Source organism: Vidua chalybeata, chromosome 28, assembly GCF_026979565.1.
Source record: "Vidua chalybeata isolate OUT-0048 chromosome 28, bVidCha1 merged haplotype, whole genome shotgun sequence".
Classification (NCBI taxonomy): domain Eukaryota; kingdom Metazoa; phylum Chordata; class Aves; order Passeriformes; family Viduidae; genus Vidua; species Vidua chalybeata.
The window spans coordinates 3,453,727-3,472,937 of NC_071557.1; the positions used below are offsets into that span (position 1 = coordinate 3,453,727).

General features: G+C 49.1%; 1 protein-coding gene across 1 annotated transcript; it reads right to left on the reverse strand.

Moving 5' to 3' along the window:
* Positions 1–473: 473 nt before the first annotated feature.
* ANXA4 (annexin A4) lies at positions 474–11,121 on the reverse strand. The gene is made up of 13 exons (XM_053966649.1): positions 10,956–11,121; positions 7,620–7,666; positions 6,440–6,515; positions 5,976–6,070; positions 5,582–5,695; positions 5,343–5,433; positions 4,627–4,706; positions 4,186–4,242; positions 3,708–3,801; positions 3,145–3,240; positions 2,653–2,711; positions 2,215–2,337; positions 474–1,958 (listed from the first exon to the last, which is right to left on the reverse strand). Exons 2-13 carry the CDS (start codon positions 7,620–7,622, stop codon positions 1,899–1,901), a joined length of 948 nt encoding a protein of 315 aa, XP_053822624.1. The 5' UTR covers positions 7,623–7,666; positions 10,956–11,121; the 3' UTR covers positions 474–1,898.
* Between the last annotated feature and the right edge of the window lie 8,090 nt (positions 11,122–19,211).

The window sequence follows — 19,211 nt, forward strand, 5'->3', positions numbered from 1 at the left end:
ATATGTGTGTGTGTGTGTGTGTGTGTGTGTGTGTGTGTGTATATGTAGTGCTTTATTCTTAAATTACTCTCAGCCAGCATTTAGCAAAGTTGCCATAAGCTGCTTTTGTAGAAAGACAGCTTGGGAAAATTACTGAAACTTACTGAAACATAAACAAATTCTGATGCAGTTCAATGAACAAAGCCTGGGAGAGAAATGTATTGTTGAGGCGGGACATCTGGACTGCAGAATGTATGGACGACATGGACAATTTCCAGAAACCAGAAGATAAAGAAGAGACAAAGACTGGGTTTGTGCGTTGGAAAGTCCTTACCGGGGAAAAGGATACTAAGACTGAAAACATGGACGAATTAGCATAAGAAGCAGTGCTGCAGCCGCTCCCCATCCCGCCGGGGCCCTGCGGAACACAGGAGCTCGGGACAGAACAAGTTCTTCCCGTGTCCCCTCCCAGAACACACCATCGTGACGGGAAGTACAGAAACAAATTTTTTATTCATTTTTCAACACTCTGAAACCCAACGTGACCCAAGGCACTGAAACCCACCCCCAGCCAGCACCTGTGCAGCTGCTGTGCTGGGCATTTCCCCTCAGAAGAACTGGATAAAGCTCTGCCTCCTCTGCTGGCAAAAGTCAGGAATGTGTCACCAATGGCAGCCCAGAGAACAAGAAAGAAAATTATTTCATTGGAGGCCACAGAGGCAACTCCTATTCCAGCCAGCAGCAGCCTGTTTTAGAGGAAAATGAGTGATGGAATTGGGGTGTAGCCACCTCAGTGTTGGAGCTTTGATAGTGCAGCCTCAGGCTGATCCTTCAGAACAGGATTATTCACCAGCGGTAAAAAATAAATTGCTAAGCCAAAGCAGAGTCCCATTTCTGAAGTGCAAACAGTGAACAGGCAGGTGTGTAGGATCTGGGGGAGAAGTCTCTCCCAGAGGCTGATGGGGACATCCAGGTGAGGCCCAGGCACAAACACTGGTCCCTTACTGGGACTGACAAGCTGTCAGTCAGTGTGGGGAGATGTGGGCAGGTGTCCCAGGCAGGTCTGGGGAATCCCCTCAGGGACATTTGGGAACCAGTCCCAGGAAAATCTGGGGAGCTGCCCCAGCACCAGGCTGGTGAGGTGGGGTTTTGGGGACAGGTCATTCCTTAAAAGGCACCATTCCAATGACATCACTTTATCCAGAGCAGGGTTTATAATATAACCCTAATTATTTACATTCCCATGATCCAGCAGACAGACCAAAAAAACAGGGCTGCTCTAAACAGGGCAGAAAAAGGTTTTTCTCATGTCACCAGTGACAACTCCCCCACTTAAAGACCTACAGGCAACATATACACACAGCACAGCCAGGCTGTTAATGCTGCACACTAGCAAGTTAATATGTAAACGTGCTTGTATTTTAGATGTTTGGTTTCTTTGTGTTTTAATTCTACCGAAATACTGGGGCAAACCCGTGTTCTGCAGTCTCCATATACCAATGAGGTTGGCTTTTCCCTGTGCAGACTCACTCTCTCAGGTTTGCTTTAGTTTATGCATTTTGCTGGTGAACACAACAGCAGAGGGGCAGCTGGTCAGGAAACAACTTTTATACCTTTGGTTACAGCGTTCTGTGTAAGCTGGGCTTCACCAGCCCAGTTAGTAGGCAAATGGGTGTTCCAAGCATAAAAGTGTATCAAAAGGGTCAACCAGAATGGCCACTATCTAACCAGAATGTGAACTAACCTAAGTCAATAATCAGAGTAATTAATAAGGCATTTGGAAAAAAAAAAAAAAAAAAAGAAAAGAAAGAAAGAAATCTTTATCGTCATTGGGCTCGATGATCTTAAAGATCTTTTCCAACCTAAATTATTGTATGATCAACTGCTTCCCATCACCCAACGGGCTCCCCAGGCCTCCTTTAATCCTCCCCACCACACAGCCTGAGCAGAACCTTCCTGTAGTCCCCTGAGCAGTCTCCCTAGAGAGAGCAGAAAAAAGGAACACCATTAATTTTGCAGCTCCATGGAAAGCAGGATTCCTTTCAGCATAAATGTCTTATTGTAGTGTTTGTATCCTCTTTGACAACTTAATAACCAAGAACATTCAGGAAGGTTTTCAGTACATAAATGTAAAGTCTCCTTAATTCCACCTCCTCTAAAATACCCAAGTATTGTTTTGAGGGGCTCCTTGGTGCTGCTTAGCAAACACAGGTGTGTGTAAGACTCCAAGCTCACCTTAATGAAGGAGTGGAGTGATTTTCCATACATGGCCAGGAACTCCCTCCTAATGTAGAGCATGTCTATCTCGGCACGGGACACCATCACCCGGATCAGCGTGCTGTCATCGGTGCCCAGGCCCTGAGGGGACACAACAGCAGCTGCACAGACTGAGGGCACCCCAGGGACAGGCACTGAGCTTTGGCCTTCCTTGGAATCCACTCCTGACTTGACCATGTCTACATTAATGCAGGGATCCATTACCAGCTCTGAGCTTCCTGAAGGAAAAGAGCTCCACAGAAAACCTCTGAGCTTCCTGAAGGAAAAGAGCTCCACAGAAAACCTCAGACTTCATTTTTTCCCCTCAATTAACACAGTTTCTTTTTCTCTAATTGCTGTCATGCTATTGACTTAAGCATGGAGAGGCAGGGGGGGGGAATACCAAAATCTCTTTACCTTCATGGATTTGTACAATCTTTCAGCAAAATAAGCAGGTTTATTCCTCAAGCACTTTACTGTAAGGGAGACAAGAACAAGATAAAACCAATAAACACTGAAGGACAAAGTCTTCCAAACCCTTCCAGCACTTTCTCAGTGCAGACATTTATTCTGTAAAAATGCAACTCAACAAGCACAGTGCAGACATCCAGACTCAGTGACCTGCTGTCAATTGATGTCTCCATGCCCAGTGCACAGCAATAAAATATTTTTAAGGCTTTAAAGCTTCCACACAGCAAATGTCATCTGCCAAAGCATCCCTTGGCAGAGAAATATAAAGCACAGAGCCTTCTTGCCAGGTCTTTGCATCTGCAAAGATTAAACCACTGTGGCTTGTAAAACAGTGAAAAAGAATCTGCCTCCTGAAGCTGTGCAAACAGTCAGGGCAAGAGACAGTATCTTTAATTCTTTAATTAGTTTGTAGACAAAGTTTAAAAGCAGGGAACTCACCCACAGCTAACAAAGCATCCTCAAGGTCTCCTGACATCTCAGATTTAATGCTGTCTGTGATGTCCTTATTAGCAATCGCTCTGTACACATCAAAAACTAGGAGGAAGAGTAGGATAAAAGAGCTAAGTGAGCTGCTTGAGTGTGTAACCCCCGAGGATCACTTTGCAAGATCAAGCTCCTCATACCCTGTACAAACACTGCACCATTACCGTGACATTGTAAGCTAAATCAGGGCTGCCCCTCAGAAATAATTCATTTTAATTATCAGCTGCCTTGCTAATTAGCCTACCACTGCTGCAAGGATTTTCCAGAACTGCTATTTAATGAAGACAGTTTCCATGCTTAGCTCTGTCCCGTGGGAGCCACTCTTCATTATCTCCAATTCACAGGCTAGAGGACGTTGTATGGGTGTTTTACTCAACTCCCATTTTGAATCAACTGGCCCTGTGAATATCTGTTGTCTCAGGAAGAGATCACAACCAGTTAATGAACAAGTACAAAGCTCCTACAAAAGTACTGTCCTCAAACAAGGGAAAAAACCCAGGACACCGGAGAGGTCCTACCTCTGAGCAGGTGGCACCTGTTCCGTGTGCAGAGGATGGACATGAACTGCACCTCATCTGTTCCCCATCTCTTCTCCCCAGCTTCATACAGGCACTGGAAGACATGAACAAAGTGGGGATCATTGAGAACACCAGGTGTATATAATGACATCTTTGCTTCATAGAACCATTTGGGTTGGAAAAGCCCTCCAAGGTCATGAGTTCACCACTAACTCATGTCCCCAAGTGCCACATTCACGTGGCTGTTGAATCCCCTCAGGGATGGGGACTCCACCCCTGCCCTGGGCAGTCTCTGCCAGAGCTGGACAACTCTTTTGGGGAAAAATACTTCCTAATATCCATTCTCCACCTGGGGCACTGCAGACTAGCACAACTTCAGGTTTACTTGAGAAAAAGAGGTCGATGAACAGCAGGGATTCACCACACATCACACATACAAACCCAGACAGTTCTTGCCAGGAAACTAATTGCTACACACCTGAGCATCTTGTTGAGCAAGGGCTTCATCCACAAATGTTCCCTCATCTCTGTTACCCTGCAGTAACACAAGGATGAAAAACTCATTTCAACAGAGCAACTAATGGAAGTAAGTCCTGCAAATTCCCCATTCAAAACCAGTTACTGGAGATGTATAATAGGGTTCTTAACACTGAGTAATGGGTTACAAATACAGCAAGATATGATTCAGACGTGATTTGCTCTTTCTTTTGAAACAAGCAGACATCCACTTTATTAAAAGAAGCACATGGCATTAAGGCATGGCAGAGTGAGGCTGCTCTCCCTGCAGAAGCTGGGGTGAAGGGCTGGCAAGGTGAAATGCAAGAGAAGTGAAATAGCAGCCAGCCTGAAGCACCTCATCACTGAGACAGAGCTGTCCAGCAGATGTTCACCCCTGTTATTTGCCCTGTCCTGGACTCACCGTGGCGAGGGACACGAGGACCCTGCGGAACATGGAGGATGTGTCAGAGACAATGTCGTCCTCCAGGGTGGAGCCGTACTCTGCCAGAGCACACACACAACACATCTGTTACTAACAGCTCACAAAATCACAGGATTTGCTGACTGGGAAGGGACCCACAAGCATCACCAAATCCAACTCCTGGGCCTGCTTAGAACCATCCCCAAGAGTCCCACCATGTGCCCAAGAACATTGTCCAAACACTCCTTGAGCTCCATCAGGATTGGTGCTGTGACCATTGTTCTAGAAAGCCTGTTCCAGTGCCCAGCCACCCTCTGGGCAAGGAACCCTTTTCTAACATCCATCCTAAACTGTCCCCAGGATTCGAGTTGCCTCAGCAGCACAGCACAGGGGGACAGGCATGTCCTGCTGGCCGCACTGTGACTAGGACAAGCCAGGATGCCCTTGCCCTTCTTGGCTTTCATCACAGCAATCCAACCATCATATTGAGTGGTACAGGGCAAAATTAAGAAGCACAGCCACTATAAAACTGGCAAAAGATCCACCATGGATAGACAGCTATAACCACCCCACCCCATTACATTTCCAACAACTCAATTTCTGGGTGTAATTCTAGTCCTTGATGCTGACAGACCCTTTTCCTGCCTCTCCACACACCCCTGCACACATACAGGTGGTTTCTGAGCCAGTAAGAAATTGCAGAGTGTGCTACATACGGAGTTTGTAGTTCTCATTGATGTGCCGAATCTCCTCGTTGGTGCGAGAAGCCAGGATTTCAGTCAGGCAGCCTTCATCTGTCCCTGCTCCCTAGGGAATCACAGAGGCAAGGTTGTGGCAACTATGACTTTTGTTTATTAGATATAGCTAAATAAGAAACTAATAATTAATATACAGTTATGCCACTGCATAACTGAATTGACCGTAAGTCATGCAACATAAAAAAGGATTTCCAAACCTTTAGAGCCCTCCTCAGTTCATGCACGTCATACATGGTGGTAGGAGTCATCAAACCAATGATCACCCTTTCAAAATTTCCACTCAGCTCAGACTTCAAGTCGTCAATCAAATCCTGGAAGACAGAAAGAGAAGAAAGGAGAAAAAGACACGGCCTTTGAGAAGAGGAAGAACTCGTTCAGTAAGTTTCTTCATGCTCCAGCCCTCCTTGGATGAACAGTTACTCTGAAGTGAACAATACCAAAAAAAATTGGCCAAGGAAAGCTTGTGCTCAGTGCCAATCATGCTCTTGTGGAGACTGGGATGTTCTTCACATTTCACCCGAGTGGTACAACCCAAAAAAGTCCACATCTCCCAATTAGAGGCACAGGCACTGATCTCTGAAGAGCACCTACCCTGCCAATAGTGCTTTTGTAGGTGATCAGAACTTGCTGACGTTGGGAAACGTTCAGTTTGGTCAAGCTCTCAATGATGGCATCTTCATCTGTGCCTGGAAGGAACCAATGAAAACCAGTCAAGCTGCTTGTACCAGAACCAGAGGCCTGCTCTGGCCTTGCCCAGGGTGTGCCATTGGCCACACAACCCTACACAAATCCTTGCACAACCTGGGTCTCATCTGTGCATGAGTGCCTCAGCTCAGCAGCACCACACCACAGGACAGAGAAAACAAGAGCCTGACTAAAGACGTTTTTATGGCCAAGACTTGGATTTCCAGTGGGTTCAAGTCGCCCAATTCCCTCCAAGGGAAGGCAGTGAGGTGAAGCAAATGGCTGAACTTCCCCTCCAAAAAAACCAGTAAAAACCTTCCCAACTAGCAGAGCTAAAAAAGAAGGTTTAACAGTGGAGGGAGATAACTTACCCAATCCCTTCATGGCCTTCCTTAGTGCATGTGCTTCTTGCTCAGCACTGAAAGCTGAGATGCCCTTGACTGTTGCCTAAACCCATAGGAGAGGAATTATGAAAAGTAGTCACAAAGTGAGACATTCACAGACCAGAGTAGAATTTAAAAAAAAAAAAAAAAAAGAGACGATTCAAAAGATGCAAACATCTCTTTTGGAAAGTGACAGCCAGTAAAGTCCACCCTCCAAACATGAGTGATTTCATACCAGATTCCATCCATTCCAAAAATGAAATGGTTTGTTCCAGAAGGACTTCCCAGATACATAAGAAATAAGCTACAGGGACTCAAGTGAAAGGAGAAAATATCTTAACGTGGCTGCCCATGGAGTATCTGCTTTCCAGTTAAATAAGGGCACACAGCCTGACATCTCTGTTCAGCTGTGAAAACAGCTTCTTCCCAGCAGTTTTCCACGTAAATCATAGAAGAAGCTCTTCCCATCAAAGCCCCATTCCTGACTTCTCTAAGAGCAGTCAAGGACCATCATTGTGTTAAATAACACACCAGGAAATCCAGTGTTTTACCTGAAATGGTGATTCACAAACAGGTTTCTCCTGCCTCTGCTCTAGCGCAATTTCTGGGGAAATACACTTTTCTTGCAAAGCTCTTCATGTTCCCAAGAAAATCATCAGCAAAATACCACTTAACGTTCAATGGGCAGAAAAATGTTCCCCTGTCCCTGGAAGTGTTCCAGGCCTGCCTGGATGGGGCTTGAGCAGCCTGGGACAGTGGAAGGTGTCCCTGCCCATGGCTGGAGATGGAGCCGCATGATGTCTAAGGTTCCTTTCAACCCAAACCATTCCAAGATTCTGTAATAACAACCATAGAAATGGCTGCCTTGTAGGCTCAACCTGGGAAGAATAATATGCCTAGGAAGTTTATCTGGAGAAATTAATGTTCTTTGAATTATTTGAATATCTGATCTGGTTTTCCATTAACTCCCCAAAGGCAAAAGCCTGTATGTGTGGGTCATTCTCCTCTACAACGAGGAAGCAGAAATAAGTGATAAATTCACCCCCTTGAAGGGACAGACAGTAACAGTGTTCTTCCTGTTGTGTCCTTATCTGAGCTCCACTCCCCACGTTTATCAGGTCAGAGCAAAGGCTTGGCACAGCCTGGCACAGCAAACACACTCACTCACCATCCTGCTGGGATCTGTTATTGTCTGTGTCCAGGGCACTGAGACAGCTGTAATAATAAAACACAGGGAGTGTTAGTTTTCTAGCAAATAATTAATAGAATACACCTTCCCTCGAAGGTTAATGAGGCTGGTTAAATAACCATCTAATTCTTTGAAGACTAAGGCAAGACTGAGAAGCCCAAGTGAACGCTCAAGGCAGCTTCCCAGAGTGTCCAGCCCTGCTTTGTGCTGAGCAAAGGCTGAAGCATGACAGCACAGGGCTAGGGCCAAGCTGAAAGAGATGTGGTGGACACACAGGTGATTAGCACTGGTAATTTAATGATTCTTCTCTATTGCCTGCGTGACAGCCTGGCTGAGGCTACAGGGAGAAGCAGACAGTGTTGCCCTGGAGCAAAGAAAATAGACTTGATTCTCATGTCCTCCAAAACACGTGGCTTTGACCTTGGCAGGTGAGAGCCTGGGGGTGAGGATGAAGCAGGGGGAGGATGAAGTAGGGTGAGATTGCCAACACAGCCCAAACCCTTCATGGATCCTGCCTGGGAGGCAGAGACACTGTGGTTTAGGTGAGCACACAAAGGATAACTCACTAGAGCACTGGGCAGAAGAATTACTTTCCCTCTTAATATCTTAATAGGACATTTTATATTCAACATCCCCTCAGTTTGGTGCACTGTGTCCTTCCTTGTAGGGCTGTAGTTTTAACTGACAGAACCCTCAAAAAACCCCAAAGCTTCCTTGCCATCTGCCCAAGGTTATTAGTTCTGTTCACAATTTTGTTTGCAATCAGAGAGCCTTTGCATGAACACACCCAAATTTTCCTGTGTCCCTGATCCCCTGACAGGATGTCATGTACCAGGACAAGGTTCACTTCCACAACCCAAGTTCATCCCAGCATCACAGGAGAGAAGTTAGGAAAGGCAGACTCAAAGAGATACCTACCTACAGTAGGGTTGAAGTAAATAAAAAATAAATTCAAAAGATGCAAGCACAGTGACAGCAAGTCAAGTCCACCCACCAAATGTGTGGTTTTACTCCAGGGTTGAGTGAGTTCTCTCATTAAAGCCCTGAAGCAGAAGCAGAGATGCCAACAGTGAATGACATCTCTCCCTAATTCTCCTCGTGGTGCTGCTATCCATGAGCCCAGACAGTTGTGCAAGATCAGGAGTGTGTTTGCTCCTGCTCCACATGACTCCTACAGACCTGGAATGCACAGGGAGCTGCTCAGGCCAGTTAACTCTGTGTGGCACTTGCCATGGACCTGTTACACACAGGCACTCCTGGGTGCACCTCTACCTTACTACACCCTCTGCAATCAGGCAACATATAGCAATTATTAGTGTTGAGTGTACTTCCTTTCATCTGATCATGAATTCCAGCGATCACAGTATGACCTAAACCTCAGAAAAGTCATCTTTGCTCTTCTCTAATCTTTTTACAGAAGTAAAAAGCCAATTTTATTTGCTTTAGTCAGACACTAAATGAAGGCTCCAAATTTCAATGCTGTTTTTGTAATGCAGCTGGTCTGCACACAGAAGCAGGAGTATCAGACAGGCTGGTTTAGCAAGTCAATTAGAGGGCAAAATAAAGGTCAGTAGCAAGGGAAAGGGAAGCAGAGAAATTCTGAGTGCAAATGAGCTGGCAGAAGGAAACCAAACCATGAGGAGAGGCTGCATGTACTGCACTCAGAGCGAATCCTCTCGCAACATCCATTAGCAGCAGAAATACCACGCTGAACATTGACTGCAAGACTCTGATTTCTTCATCCTGGGAACACCACTGGGAATTGAAAGAGCAGAGCACTGGAAAGGCAGCAGTGCAGACAGTGCTCAATCTGCAAGTGCTGGTTTGTTCCCGGTGCATTTCTGTGTGAGGATGAGCCACTGAGGTTCCAGGTGGGAGAGCTCAGCAGTTTGGCCAGGCTGTCCGGCAGTGGCCCCTGTAACCCTTTCACAGCTGAACGGGTCTGCAGGAACTGCTCATACTGGGGCTTTAGATGAATGAAACTCTCCTAAGCCATCCCTTGGCAAGCAGAGAGAGAAGGGAATTGCTCAGCAGATTTGCCAGTGCTCAGCAGCTTAACACAATTCCTGCCGTTGCAGCTCAACCAGGGAAAAACAGCTTCAGGACAGGAACAATACTTCGCTCTGTGTTTTGAAGAATTAAACTGTGCATGCAAGAGTCAGCCAGCCAGTGCTATGGTCCTGATGCTATTTGCTTCACCCCAGAGTAAAGGCCTGGTACAATAAATCTGGCTGAGAATAAGCTCAAAACACTGTGCCCAGGTGACAGAGTGCAAGTGTAGGAGGCATCCCTCCCATTACTCGATTTTTTTTTTTTCCATGGATGATCTTTCCCTAGCAGGCTTTGTCAGCTAAACAACCTGTTTTAAGACCATATCAAACATCCTTTAAAAGCTGAATAAACTTGATTTATCAGAAAATTGCTGACACTCACATGTGCTGGCCAGTTCAAGTTTAGGCTTGCACACAGTCAGGTTTTCCTGACTATGCTCAGAGCACACACACAGGAACCACCAGTGAAAGTTCCAACAGCTTAAGAGGATAAAAACCAAGGGCTTTTTCCGTCCCAGTTTGAGCTCGCAGCGTTGCCAGTCCTACACCCTGGATCTGGATGGAAACCCACCGCTTTGTGACCCTTTTCCTTGCGAGGCAAACACTGGACCTGTCCGACCAGTTCCTTCATTGGGTGCACGTTTACCCAAACACAACCCACACCCAGCGCCGGATCAGCTTTTCCACAGCTCGGTCACCGCCAGCTGTTGCCGGTGTGCGGGATGCAGCCCTGGATGCGCTCCCGGGTGCCCGGGCTGGGGCTGGGGCTCGCCACAGGGCCACTGACTCCGAGTTTGCAGCTCAGGAAAGGATCTCCCGTCTGCCACGAGCCCCGAGACAGCTGAAGTATCCCAGTGCCTCCCACACAATGACCTTTATCTGGCCACTGCCCTCAGAAGGAATAAAAATATGATTCTTACAGCCTTATGCGCCTCATTCAGCCTAACCCCGAGCCGTGTCACCCCCCTGCCACGCCCTCGGCGCTCCGGCGGCCAGGACGTGCCAGCCCGGGCATGGCACAAATAGGAACCAAAACCCGCACTCCCTGTGCCCGGGAAAGGTCAGCCCTTCCTCCATCCCACAGCTGCCCCCGTCCTTGCTCAGCCCGGGCCGGACCCCCGGGCTGCCCCGCGATGCGGCATCGCCCAGCCCGGGGCTGCCGCTCCCGCAGTGCCTGGAAAACGGGGATGGCGCTTGGCACCTTCCCAGGCACCTCCGGCCATGCAGCCCCGTCCCCATGCCAAAGGGGACGCTTGGCACTCACCTGCCGTCCCGCGCGGGTCCCTGGCACAGATGGGGAGAGCTTTGGTGGCTGTCCTGGGTGGCAAAGTCCCCGCCCTGGAACACGCGGCAGTGACGCGAGGGAGCCCCAGCCCTGCCCTGCCCTGAACAGTCGGTTGTGATCCAGAGCAGGGAGAAGCTCCTAGGGAGCCCCGCTCACGCTGCACGTTTGGGATGTAACCCCAAACTGCACTTTTGGGCTTACACGGAGGGCTGGCGGGTTGGGACGGCTTCCCCGCTCCCCGCCATTCCCTGTAAAAGTCCCTGGGAGCTGAGGGGCTCTGTTTGCAGGCTCTGGTCTCTCACTCCTGCCTGCACACCCGAGGGGGGAGCGAGGGGGACGACGGCGTGCAGCACACAGGCGGCAACGCCCTCGAGCAAGAAGTCCTGTTCCTCCTCCGGAGTTGTTCGTGGGGATTTCTGATCTGTATCGTGCCTCCTGTGCCCCCACAGCACCTCTCTGGGTCTTCAGCATCCTCACCCCTTGTCAAAGAAGTCTGCATGGCAAACAGCCATGACTTCAGTAAGGATGGTTCTTTGCATTTTAATTATTCCTTTCGCCCCGATAAATGGCAGTGCCCTCAAGCCAAAACCCTTCAGGCAAAGGGATTTCAGTTTAACCCCATGGGACCCTGCCGGGGTCAGCCATGGATGTGATCACGTGGCTGACAGAGGGAAATCAGCCTTGCAATAGATGTATCTTGTCTTCAAGTGTTTATCCTCAGGACCTTTGGTCTCCTCTGATGCCAAACATGCTGTTATTACCACGGGTAAACCAACCCTCTCCGTTTTTTTCCAGCTCATAGGACATCTTTGTGTCTCTTTGCACATGCCCCTTTGCTGGAAGGACCTAAAATTAGCAGGCTGGATGCGGGCAGGCTGTGCCTCAGTGAGCATGTCTGTGTGGGTTATTTATTACAGCTCCTGCTGCAGCTCAGCTCCCAAAACAGCTCCACAGAGCCCAGCACTTACTGCTGATGCAAGGGGATGGACTAGGGGAACAGAAAAACCAGGTTCAAGCCTCAAGCCCTTTCCTTTTGCACTGCAGAGCTTCTTTCCTTGCAAAATCTGGCACTGACCAGGATTCAGTGTGGACCAGCACATATAAACTATTGCTAAGGAGAAACTTTTCTCTTTCCTACATCTGTGAAAGTTTCCATTCTCATCCCTTCTTCTCACGTCAGCAGTGCCTGCTCTGGGCCCATTTTAATCCTCCAGCAGAACTGCTGTGTTTCTCCATCTTACATTGCCAGTGATTTTTTTAGCCCGTGTATTTTCATCCTTCTGTTTGCTTCCCAGTCTCTTCAGCCCCCAGGACTGGAAGGCTCTGTCACTGCAATCACTGGTATATGCAATAGTAATTATTTAATACCATGAGTTATTAATTTTCTTTACAAATTAGTGAAATATTGCAGCAATCCTCCCATTCATTATTTTCAGAATTTAACCTTTTCTCTCCCCCTGGGAGAGGCACCAAGTAGGAGGAACACTTGAAGATACAAAGTGTTTGTGTGGACATTTCTGGCCACCTGGAATTAGTCATGTAAGTGTAGTCCATTCAGCAGTCAGATCCTGACACATCACACAGCCAAGTTCCCTGTAATCTTGGATGGCTCTGGAGCCATCTGATTCAGTCATGATTATTTGGACCAGAAAGAAAAAAAAAGGCACAAAAGCTGCTGGGCATGCTGAGAGTTGTCTGAGCTTCTCCGGAAGGTGGATAGAGTGACAGGGGGTTTAGGGAACCCTGTTATACCTTGCTACAGGAGCTGCTCCCTTCAGGAAGGCGAAGGGTTGTTCCTGTATTTTCCTAGACAAGGTTCAGGTGACAAAGCTTTGTCTCTCCAGGAGTCCTTTGTGCAGGGTCTGCTCAACTTTCAGCTTTGTCTTCATCTCTGAAAAGATAGAAAGGCTATGGTTATTCTCCAGTATCTCCAGCTGAAGGATATCACTGGCTGGCACAGCTTTGCTGTCCTTGCATCAAAAGAGGGACAGCAAGGGACAAGCCTGCAGTCCCTCTCAGTGCAGTGACAGAGCACATTGCTCTTCTGTTCACAGATACTTCATTTGTTCTGTCAATTATTTTAACCACCCTTGGTTTAAAGCTCTCAACCCCCCTGACTTTACTCAGTTACACACATGCTTTCTATTCCCATTCCGTCCTGCTGTTCTCCCATTTACAAAAGACCTAATGAAAATTAAAGGTCACAGAAAAACAGGGAGGGCAGTGTTCATTAAGTAAATAACTTGGGCTCGAACAGCAGCCCTTTAGGTAGGGGTATTTCTTCAGTCCCACAATGAGAACAGAACTGAACCTCTAGAAAATGGCAGCATTTGTTTTTGCCTGAAGGACCTGACCTTTTAAATTTGCATCTCAGAGAGCAAAGGAGCCTTGTGCTAGGAGATTTTCAGTGCGTCCTTTCATTAGCAGGTACCTGCCTTTAGCTCTACAGGAACGGCCTCACCTCATTCACTGAGCTCCAAATTCTGACACTAATGAAGTCATTCGCCAAGAGAGGGTCAGAATTTGGGCCTTTGGGGATTAAGCCGGTGTTTTTAGGAGGTTCACAAGGGAAGTGCTCATTTTCATATCCGGGCACTCGCAAGTTTGCAAGCAGCAGCCCCTGAAAATGGGGTTATTTAAGGGTTGCACAAGTGCTGTGGGAGTGTGTTGGATGCTGCAGCTCAGTCAGTGTTGTCTCCATAGCAGCAGTACCCGAAGGTAGGGTGGAGGCTGAAAATCAGCCCTTGCTTTTCCAAAGCACTGAGTTCTGTGAGAGGGTAAAGAATTCTCTCATTCCATGTATCAATATCACAACAGTCCCAAAGTGAACTGCAGTTATTGGGGCTCGCTGCAGACATCCAGGGGCACTTCTGACCCTTAGAGCAAGGGTGTGTCCTTACTTGCTGTTCAGCACCGTGGAAGCTGAAACAGCACAAGTCTGAGGTGTTTTGGGAGGAGGAGTTTTGGGGAAGACCTTAGGAAGAGGCAGCCTGGAGCTGTTGATCTATGATTGGAGTAGAGCCCTTTTAACACAAAGAGAGGAAGGAAGATGAAACACTCCCAGACCTAGGTAAGCAGTGCTCATTTGAGTGGGAAAACTGAACTGTTCCAACTCACATAAGAAACTGGAGTGTTCTTAACTCTTATAACCACTAGAAACGCCGCTTGTGCACTCAGCACTATCAGGGGAATGCACAGCACTCGCCCTTTTAGCAATCCAGGCAGGATTTAGAACCCTGAGCACAGCATACCAGCATTGCTATGCAAGTCAAAGGCTCTCTGGGTAGATTACATAAACATAAATGTCACACAAGGCCAGGAAGGAACTGAGGAGCAGAGATGATTTGAGAAAATTCCTGTAACCCAAGATGCCTTTAAAGCAAGACACCACTTGGGCATACACGGGAGCCCACATGCCTGAGACAATGAGCTGTAAGGGGAGACAGCGATGAGCACTGCAGGGATGAGACAGCCAGGAGTCGAATTCCCGTTTCAGGCGTGCTTCAATCACCGGGTTCTCAAGGTGGGGATGCTCGTGTTCTGCGGGCGGGCACACAGGAGGGGATCCCAGCTGCTCTCACAGTTCCTCACGCTGACAGCTCTAGCAGCATCTCGGCTGCGGGGGGCTCTCCACACTGCTGTCCCCCAGCATATGCTGTGCTGACACTGCCTCAGAGATGCCCACCCACTCTGCCTTTCTCCCACAGAGAAACTGAAGGCTGCACTTGGCCACGGGCCCAGTCTGCTGTTTTCTTTTATTCACTAAAACTGTAAACAGGAGGGAATGCAAACAGTCCGGGGCCATCGGTGGTCTGATGGCTTCGCTGGCTGCCTGTGACCGTGAATCTATCCAAAGAGGAACAGGAGTCAGCAAAAACCTCCAGAGAGGGAGGGGCGTAACAAATGTTTCCTTTCATTAGCATGCATATAGTTCTGAAGAGGAAATGAGTAGCTTTCACTTTTTTCTTCTTAATTAATATCTGCCTCCATGTAGTTTAATCTTACTTAGCTGCTCTGTAATTTGGCCATAACCCAGCTGTAGGGGATGGAAACAGAGCTATGACTGCCCAGCTCAGGACGGCTTTTCCTGACCCTGCGTTCAAACAGAAGTGAGCAAAGGGTGTGGGCAGACCCAGGTGAGGTAGCTTGGGGCAGGAGGGGCCCCAGCAGGATCCTGACACTGGAAACACAGCTGTTAAATCCCTTCTCAGGGAGAACCCAACCCGCAAACTTCCCTTAGTGTAACAGCAGCTGCTTTACGGGACAGAGTGGAGCTGTGGTGCAAAGTCATGCTCCTTGAGAAACACGTCTCTTTCCTACCCAGCGCTCCATCCCCTGGCTGTACACAGGGTCAATCCAGGCCGCTGCATCCCACGTGCGTGAGCCTGCAGAGCTCAATCAGCTCCATTATTTCTGGGTGTGCCACTGCTGTGGATGGAAGACTGGCTTCCAGCCACAGGAAGCAGAGCCATTGCTGGAGCCAGTGAGGATGTCCTTCAGGGGCAAACAGGAGCACCAAGGAGGTGGAAGCTGCCAGTTTTTAAACATGTGAAATACTGATCTGTGTTCTGTAGTCTTTTTGTTCCTCTGCACAACTCTGAACCCAGTAAAGCCCAGCTCCATGACAGTGTGCTTGAGAACTGACCTTTTCTTGGGGGTGATGAAGATCAGTGATGGTTTTTTTGGTCATACTAACAGTGTTTGGGGATCACTTGGAAAGAAATCCTTGAAATCCAGAAAATCACAGGCAGAGAGATGATAGAACAATGGATCTATTCTTTGCTGGTGAGAAGCTTAACAGAGTTTTTTTGCAGTAAATGTATAATTAAAGAGATATAGGAGTGTGGGATTGCATTGCGTTGGGAGGGACCTTAAAGCTCATCTTGTTCCAAGCTCCATGGGCAGGGACACCTTCCACTGTCCCAGGGTGCTCCAAGCCCTGTCCAGCCTGGCCTTGGACTTTTGCAGGGATCCAGGGGCAGCCACAGCTGCTCTGGGCACCCTGTGCCAGGGCTTCATCCCCCTCACAGGGAACAGTTCATTTCTTATATCTAATCTGAATATCTCCTCCCTTACTTTGAAACAGTTAGCCCTATCACTGTGTAAAAAAGGTTCTCCCAACATCCTTATTAAGATAAACATTACCGTGTGATTAAGACTTCATTATTAGGCGGTGAATTCAGGAAAATGTGACCGTGGCTGTGTTTCCCCTGGCCAGTTAAGTGACAGCAAACACAGGGAGCTGTGCCAGCTCTGTTCTCCGTCGTTGCCGCTCCCCGAGCTCTCCAGAAGGGGCCAGTGTGCCCTCGCCTTTCGGGGGCCGCAGGAAACCTGCCCAGGCCCGTGTTTTTATTTAGAAAATGCTGAGCTGTCTGGAAAGTTTGATGAAGAGGGATGCAGCTGTATTAATGTGTTTCTTCCTGGGGATTTGAATGCATTTTCTGAGCAGTGCAGGAGGACCAGGGATCAGGGAGACAATGTGCAGGGAAGCAGCTCTGCTGACCACACTCGGATATTTTAAACCTCGCGTCACGGGATTTCAGCAGCTTAAAATTTGTTTTTTAGGACTGAGTGCATTAGTCAGAGGTTCCTGTCTGCAGCAGGAGAAGCCTGGGAGCACTCTGGAGTCGCTCTGACACAGGAGAAACACCAGGCCCTGTCTGTGCCGTGGCCACGGATCAGCTTTTCCACTTGGAGCTTTCAGGCTCAGTTCCCTCTGATCCCCGTGAAGGTCACTGGGATTGCAGCAGTGCAGCCGAGCCTTGTGCCCTCTGGAATAAAGAACATCCTCAGCGCCTGCAGCTGGGCTTTTCCTCCCCAAAAGGGTCATGGGTGGGGTTGGTGTGCCCGTGGGCTGAACAGCAGAGCCCCCAGCCGTGCGTGGGTCTGACACTCCCTGCATTGCACTGCAGGTACAGTTAAAAAAAGCCCTCTCGGAGCCAGGGAGGAGGCTCGGCAGTGCATCTGCAGCTCTCTGCATGCAGTGGCTTTTATCTTCTTTAGTTGGAAATGAGTCATTTCCCTGTACTGTGCAGAGATGCCCAATTTCCTTGGAAATTGTTCAGTTCTGCAGAGTCCCCAGAAATCCCCAGTGATGGGACCCAGTTTTTGCACTGGGTGTTTTACCTGTCTTGAGAGATGTCTGGGGATTTTCACAGGTCAGAGAAATTTTAAAAAATAATTTAAAATAATGAGACTTTACTCAGTTCATATTTATTCCAAAGGGCACGTGAACCTTCTGTGCTGAGCACTGGCAGTTAATTCATCACAGAGCCCCAAAGCACAGCCAAGCATGTTTCATGCAGATTTAAGGCTGCACATGAAAAAGGACTGTTTTCACACGTGTGTTGGCTGCCTGGCTGTAATGGCTGCAGCTCCAGCTGTGTGGACTTGGGGTGTACTTGGAAATGAGGTGCAGTCAGGAGCCACCCTATAAATGATGTGTGACTGAAGGTGGTCAAAGGAGGACTTTGGGGTCTGCAGGGTGGGCTTATGAGCCCATACCTTTAAGACCTGCTGAGGACAAGGATGGTGGAAGAGGTGTAGCATTATCCACAGTGAAGAGGCAGAGCAGAAAAACAACTGTAGTGATGTGCTGTCACATCCCTGTATCTGTGTATTGCTAAATGTTACCACCAGCGATTTTACCTGCCTGCTCTGAGAGCCACATGCATCTTAAAAGTCTTCAAACACTGTGAGGAAAAACCCAATTAGACCCATTTACAACAGGCTGATCCAATCTCGCTGGCATTGCTGGAAGCCCGTGACCAAAGCGAGACCAAGGGTTGTGTGAAGGGTAAACATTTTTGTCATCCCAAAGCAACCAGGCCTGGTCTGTCCGCTGGGGACAGGGGCTGGCAGCAGGATGGCTGTAGTTATTACCATAATACAGGAAATAATAGTCATTGGGAAAATGGGACCATGCTTTGGTTTCCTCTTCCATCCCAGTCAGAGGGGAGGAAGGAGTGTGGTGTTGTCATGGAGGTATTCATTTGGCAGCCACATGCTGCTTGGGTTTTGTATTCTGGTGCTCTGTTCTGGAAAAAAACAATTTTTGCCATTTTAACATTCCCCTCTGCTCTTTGAAATCCCAGCTCTGGCCTTCAACAGTGCGTGAGGAGAGGAGTTGGCTGCTCTGGATGCCAAAGGCTGGGAAAATCTCCTGATTTCTGAGGAAAAAATGCTGAGGAGAACCCAAAGTGCATTTAAAGTGAGTTTCCCAAGACCTGAGCTAAACTAAACCTTTCCAAAGCCTGACCCAAATGGCTTTGGGCTCTGGAGGAGCTGCAGCACTCCTGATGAGCATCTCGCCAGTACTCGGGCAGGAAGGAGGAGGAATTTAACAGCAAATCCAAGGCACAGCTTTTACAAAACCAGCTACCAGGCGTAAAACACTAAAGACATTTTGAGGGCTTGGGATATCTCTGCTTTCAGGATTTTTTTCTTAGGCTCTCAAAGCAGGCGCTAGCAGGGCCTGTGCGAAAATAAGCCTCGTGCTCCACGTTGACCCCAAGATGTCACAGCAGTGGCCTTTTATTATTATACCACAAAACCATCCAGTCTAGTGCATTATTTCAAAGATAAACGTAAATACCCGTCACCATGCAAAGCCCCTGATGTGGGCCGTGGCTCCTCATGGTGAGGATTTCTGCACTCATCCCTCGCGGCGAGGAGGACGCAGAGCCCCCGGGTGCCGTCCGCTGTCAATGGGGCGGCCTCCGGTCCCGGCCAGTCTGAGGGGCGACCCCAGCCCGGGCGCTCCGCCACAGCCCCCTCGCGACCCCGCCGGCGCAGCGCCCCCTGCTGGCCGGAGCCGCGCGGCATGCCGGGACTTGTAGTCCCCGCCACCCCAGGGCACCCCCTCCGCCGGCCACGGAGAACTACCGCCCCCAGCGTACCCCGCGCGGCGCCGCCATCCCACCGAGCCCCCGCTCCCCCTCCCGCCGCACCGTGGGGCGGGGGGCGCTCCGAGGGCTGCGGGACGGGACGCTGTGGGACGCGACATCCCGGGACAGGGCGGAGCGGAACGGGACGGGACGGGACAGCCCGGGGCGGCGGGGCCGGGCCCTGCAGCTGGCGGAGGCGCGGGGGCGGTGCTCCCGACGGCAGCCGGGACTTCCTGTGACGGCCCATTTCCTGGTCGGATGGGGCCGGCGGGGGGCGGCGGCGGCGGGGTCGGTCCCTGTCCCTGACGGGCTCGGTGGTCGCCGGTGACGCCGCCAGGCAGCGATGCGG

What these genes read in the sequence shown, in the direction of transcription:
- ANXA4 (XM_053966649.1), bottom strand. An exon ending in TTGCTCAACAAGATGCTCAG is followed by an intron (nt 3,802 to 4,185) that starts GTGTGTAGCAAT and finishes CATGTCTTCCAG; the next exon opens with TGCCTGTATGAAGCTGGGGA. An exon ending in GATTGTACAAATCCATGAAG is followed by an intron (nt 2,338 to 2,652) that starts GTAAAGAGATTT and finishes GTGTCCCCTCAG; the next exon opens with GGCCTGGGCACCGATGACAG.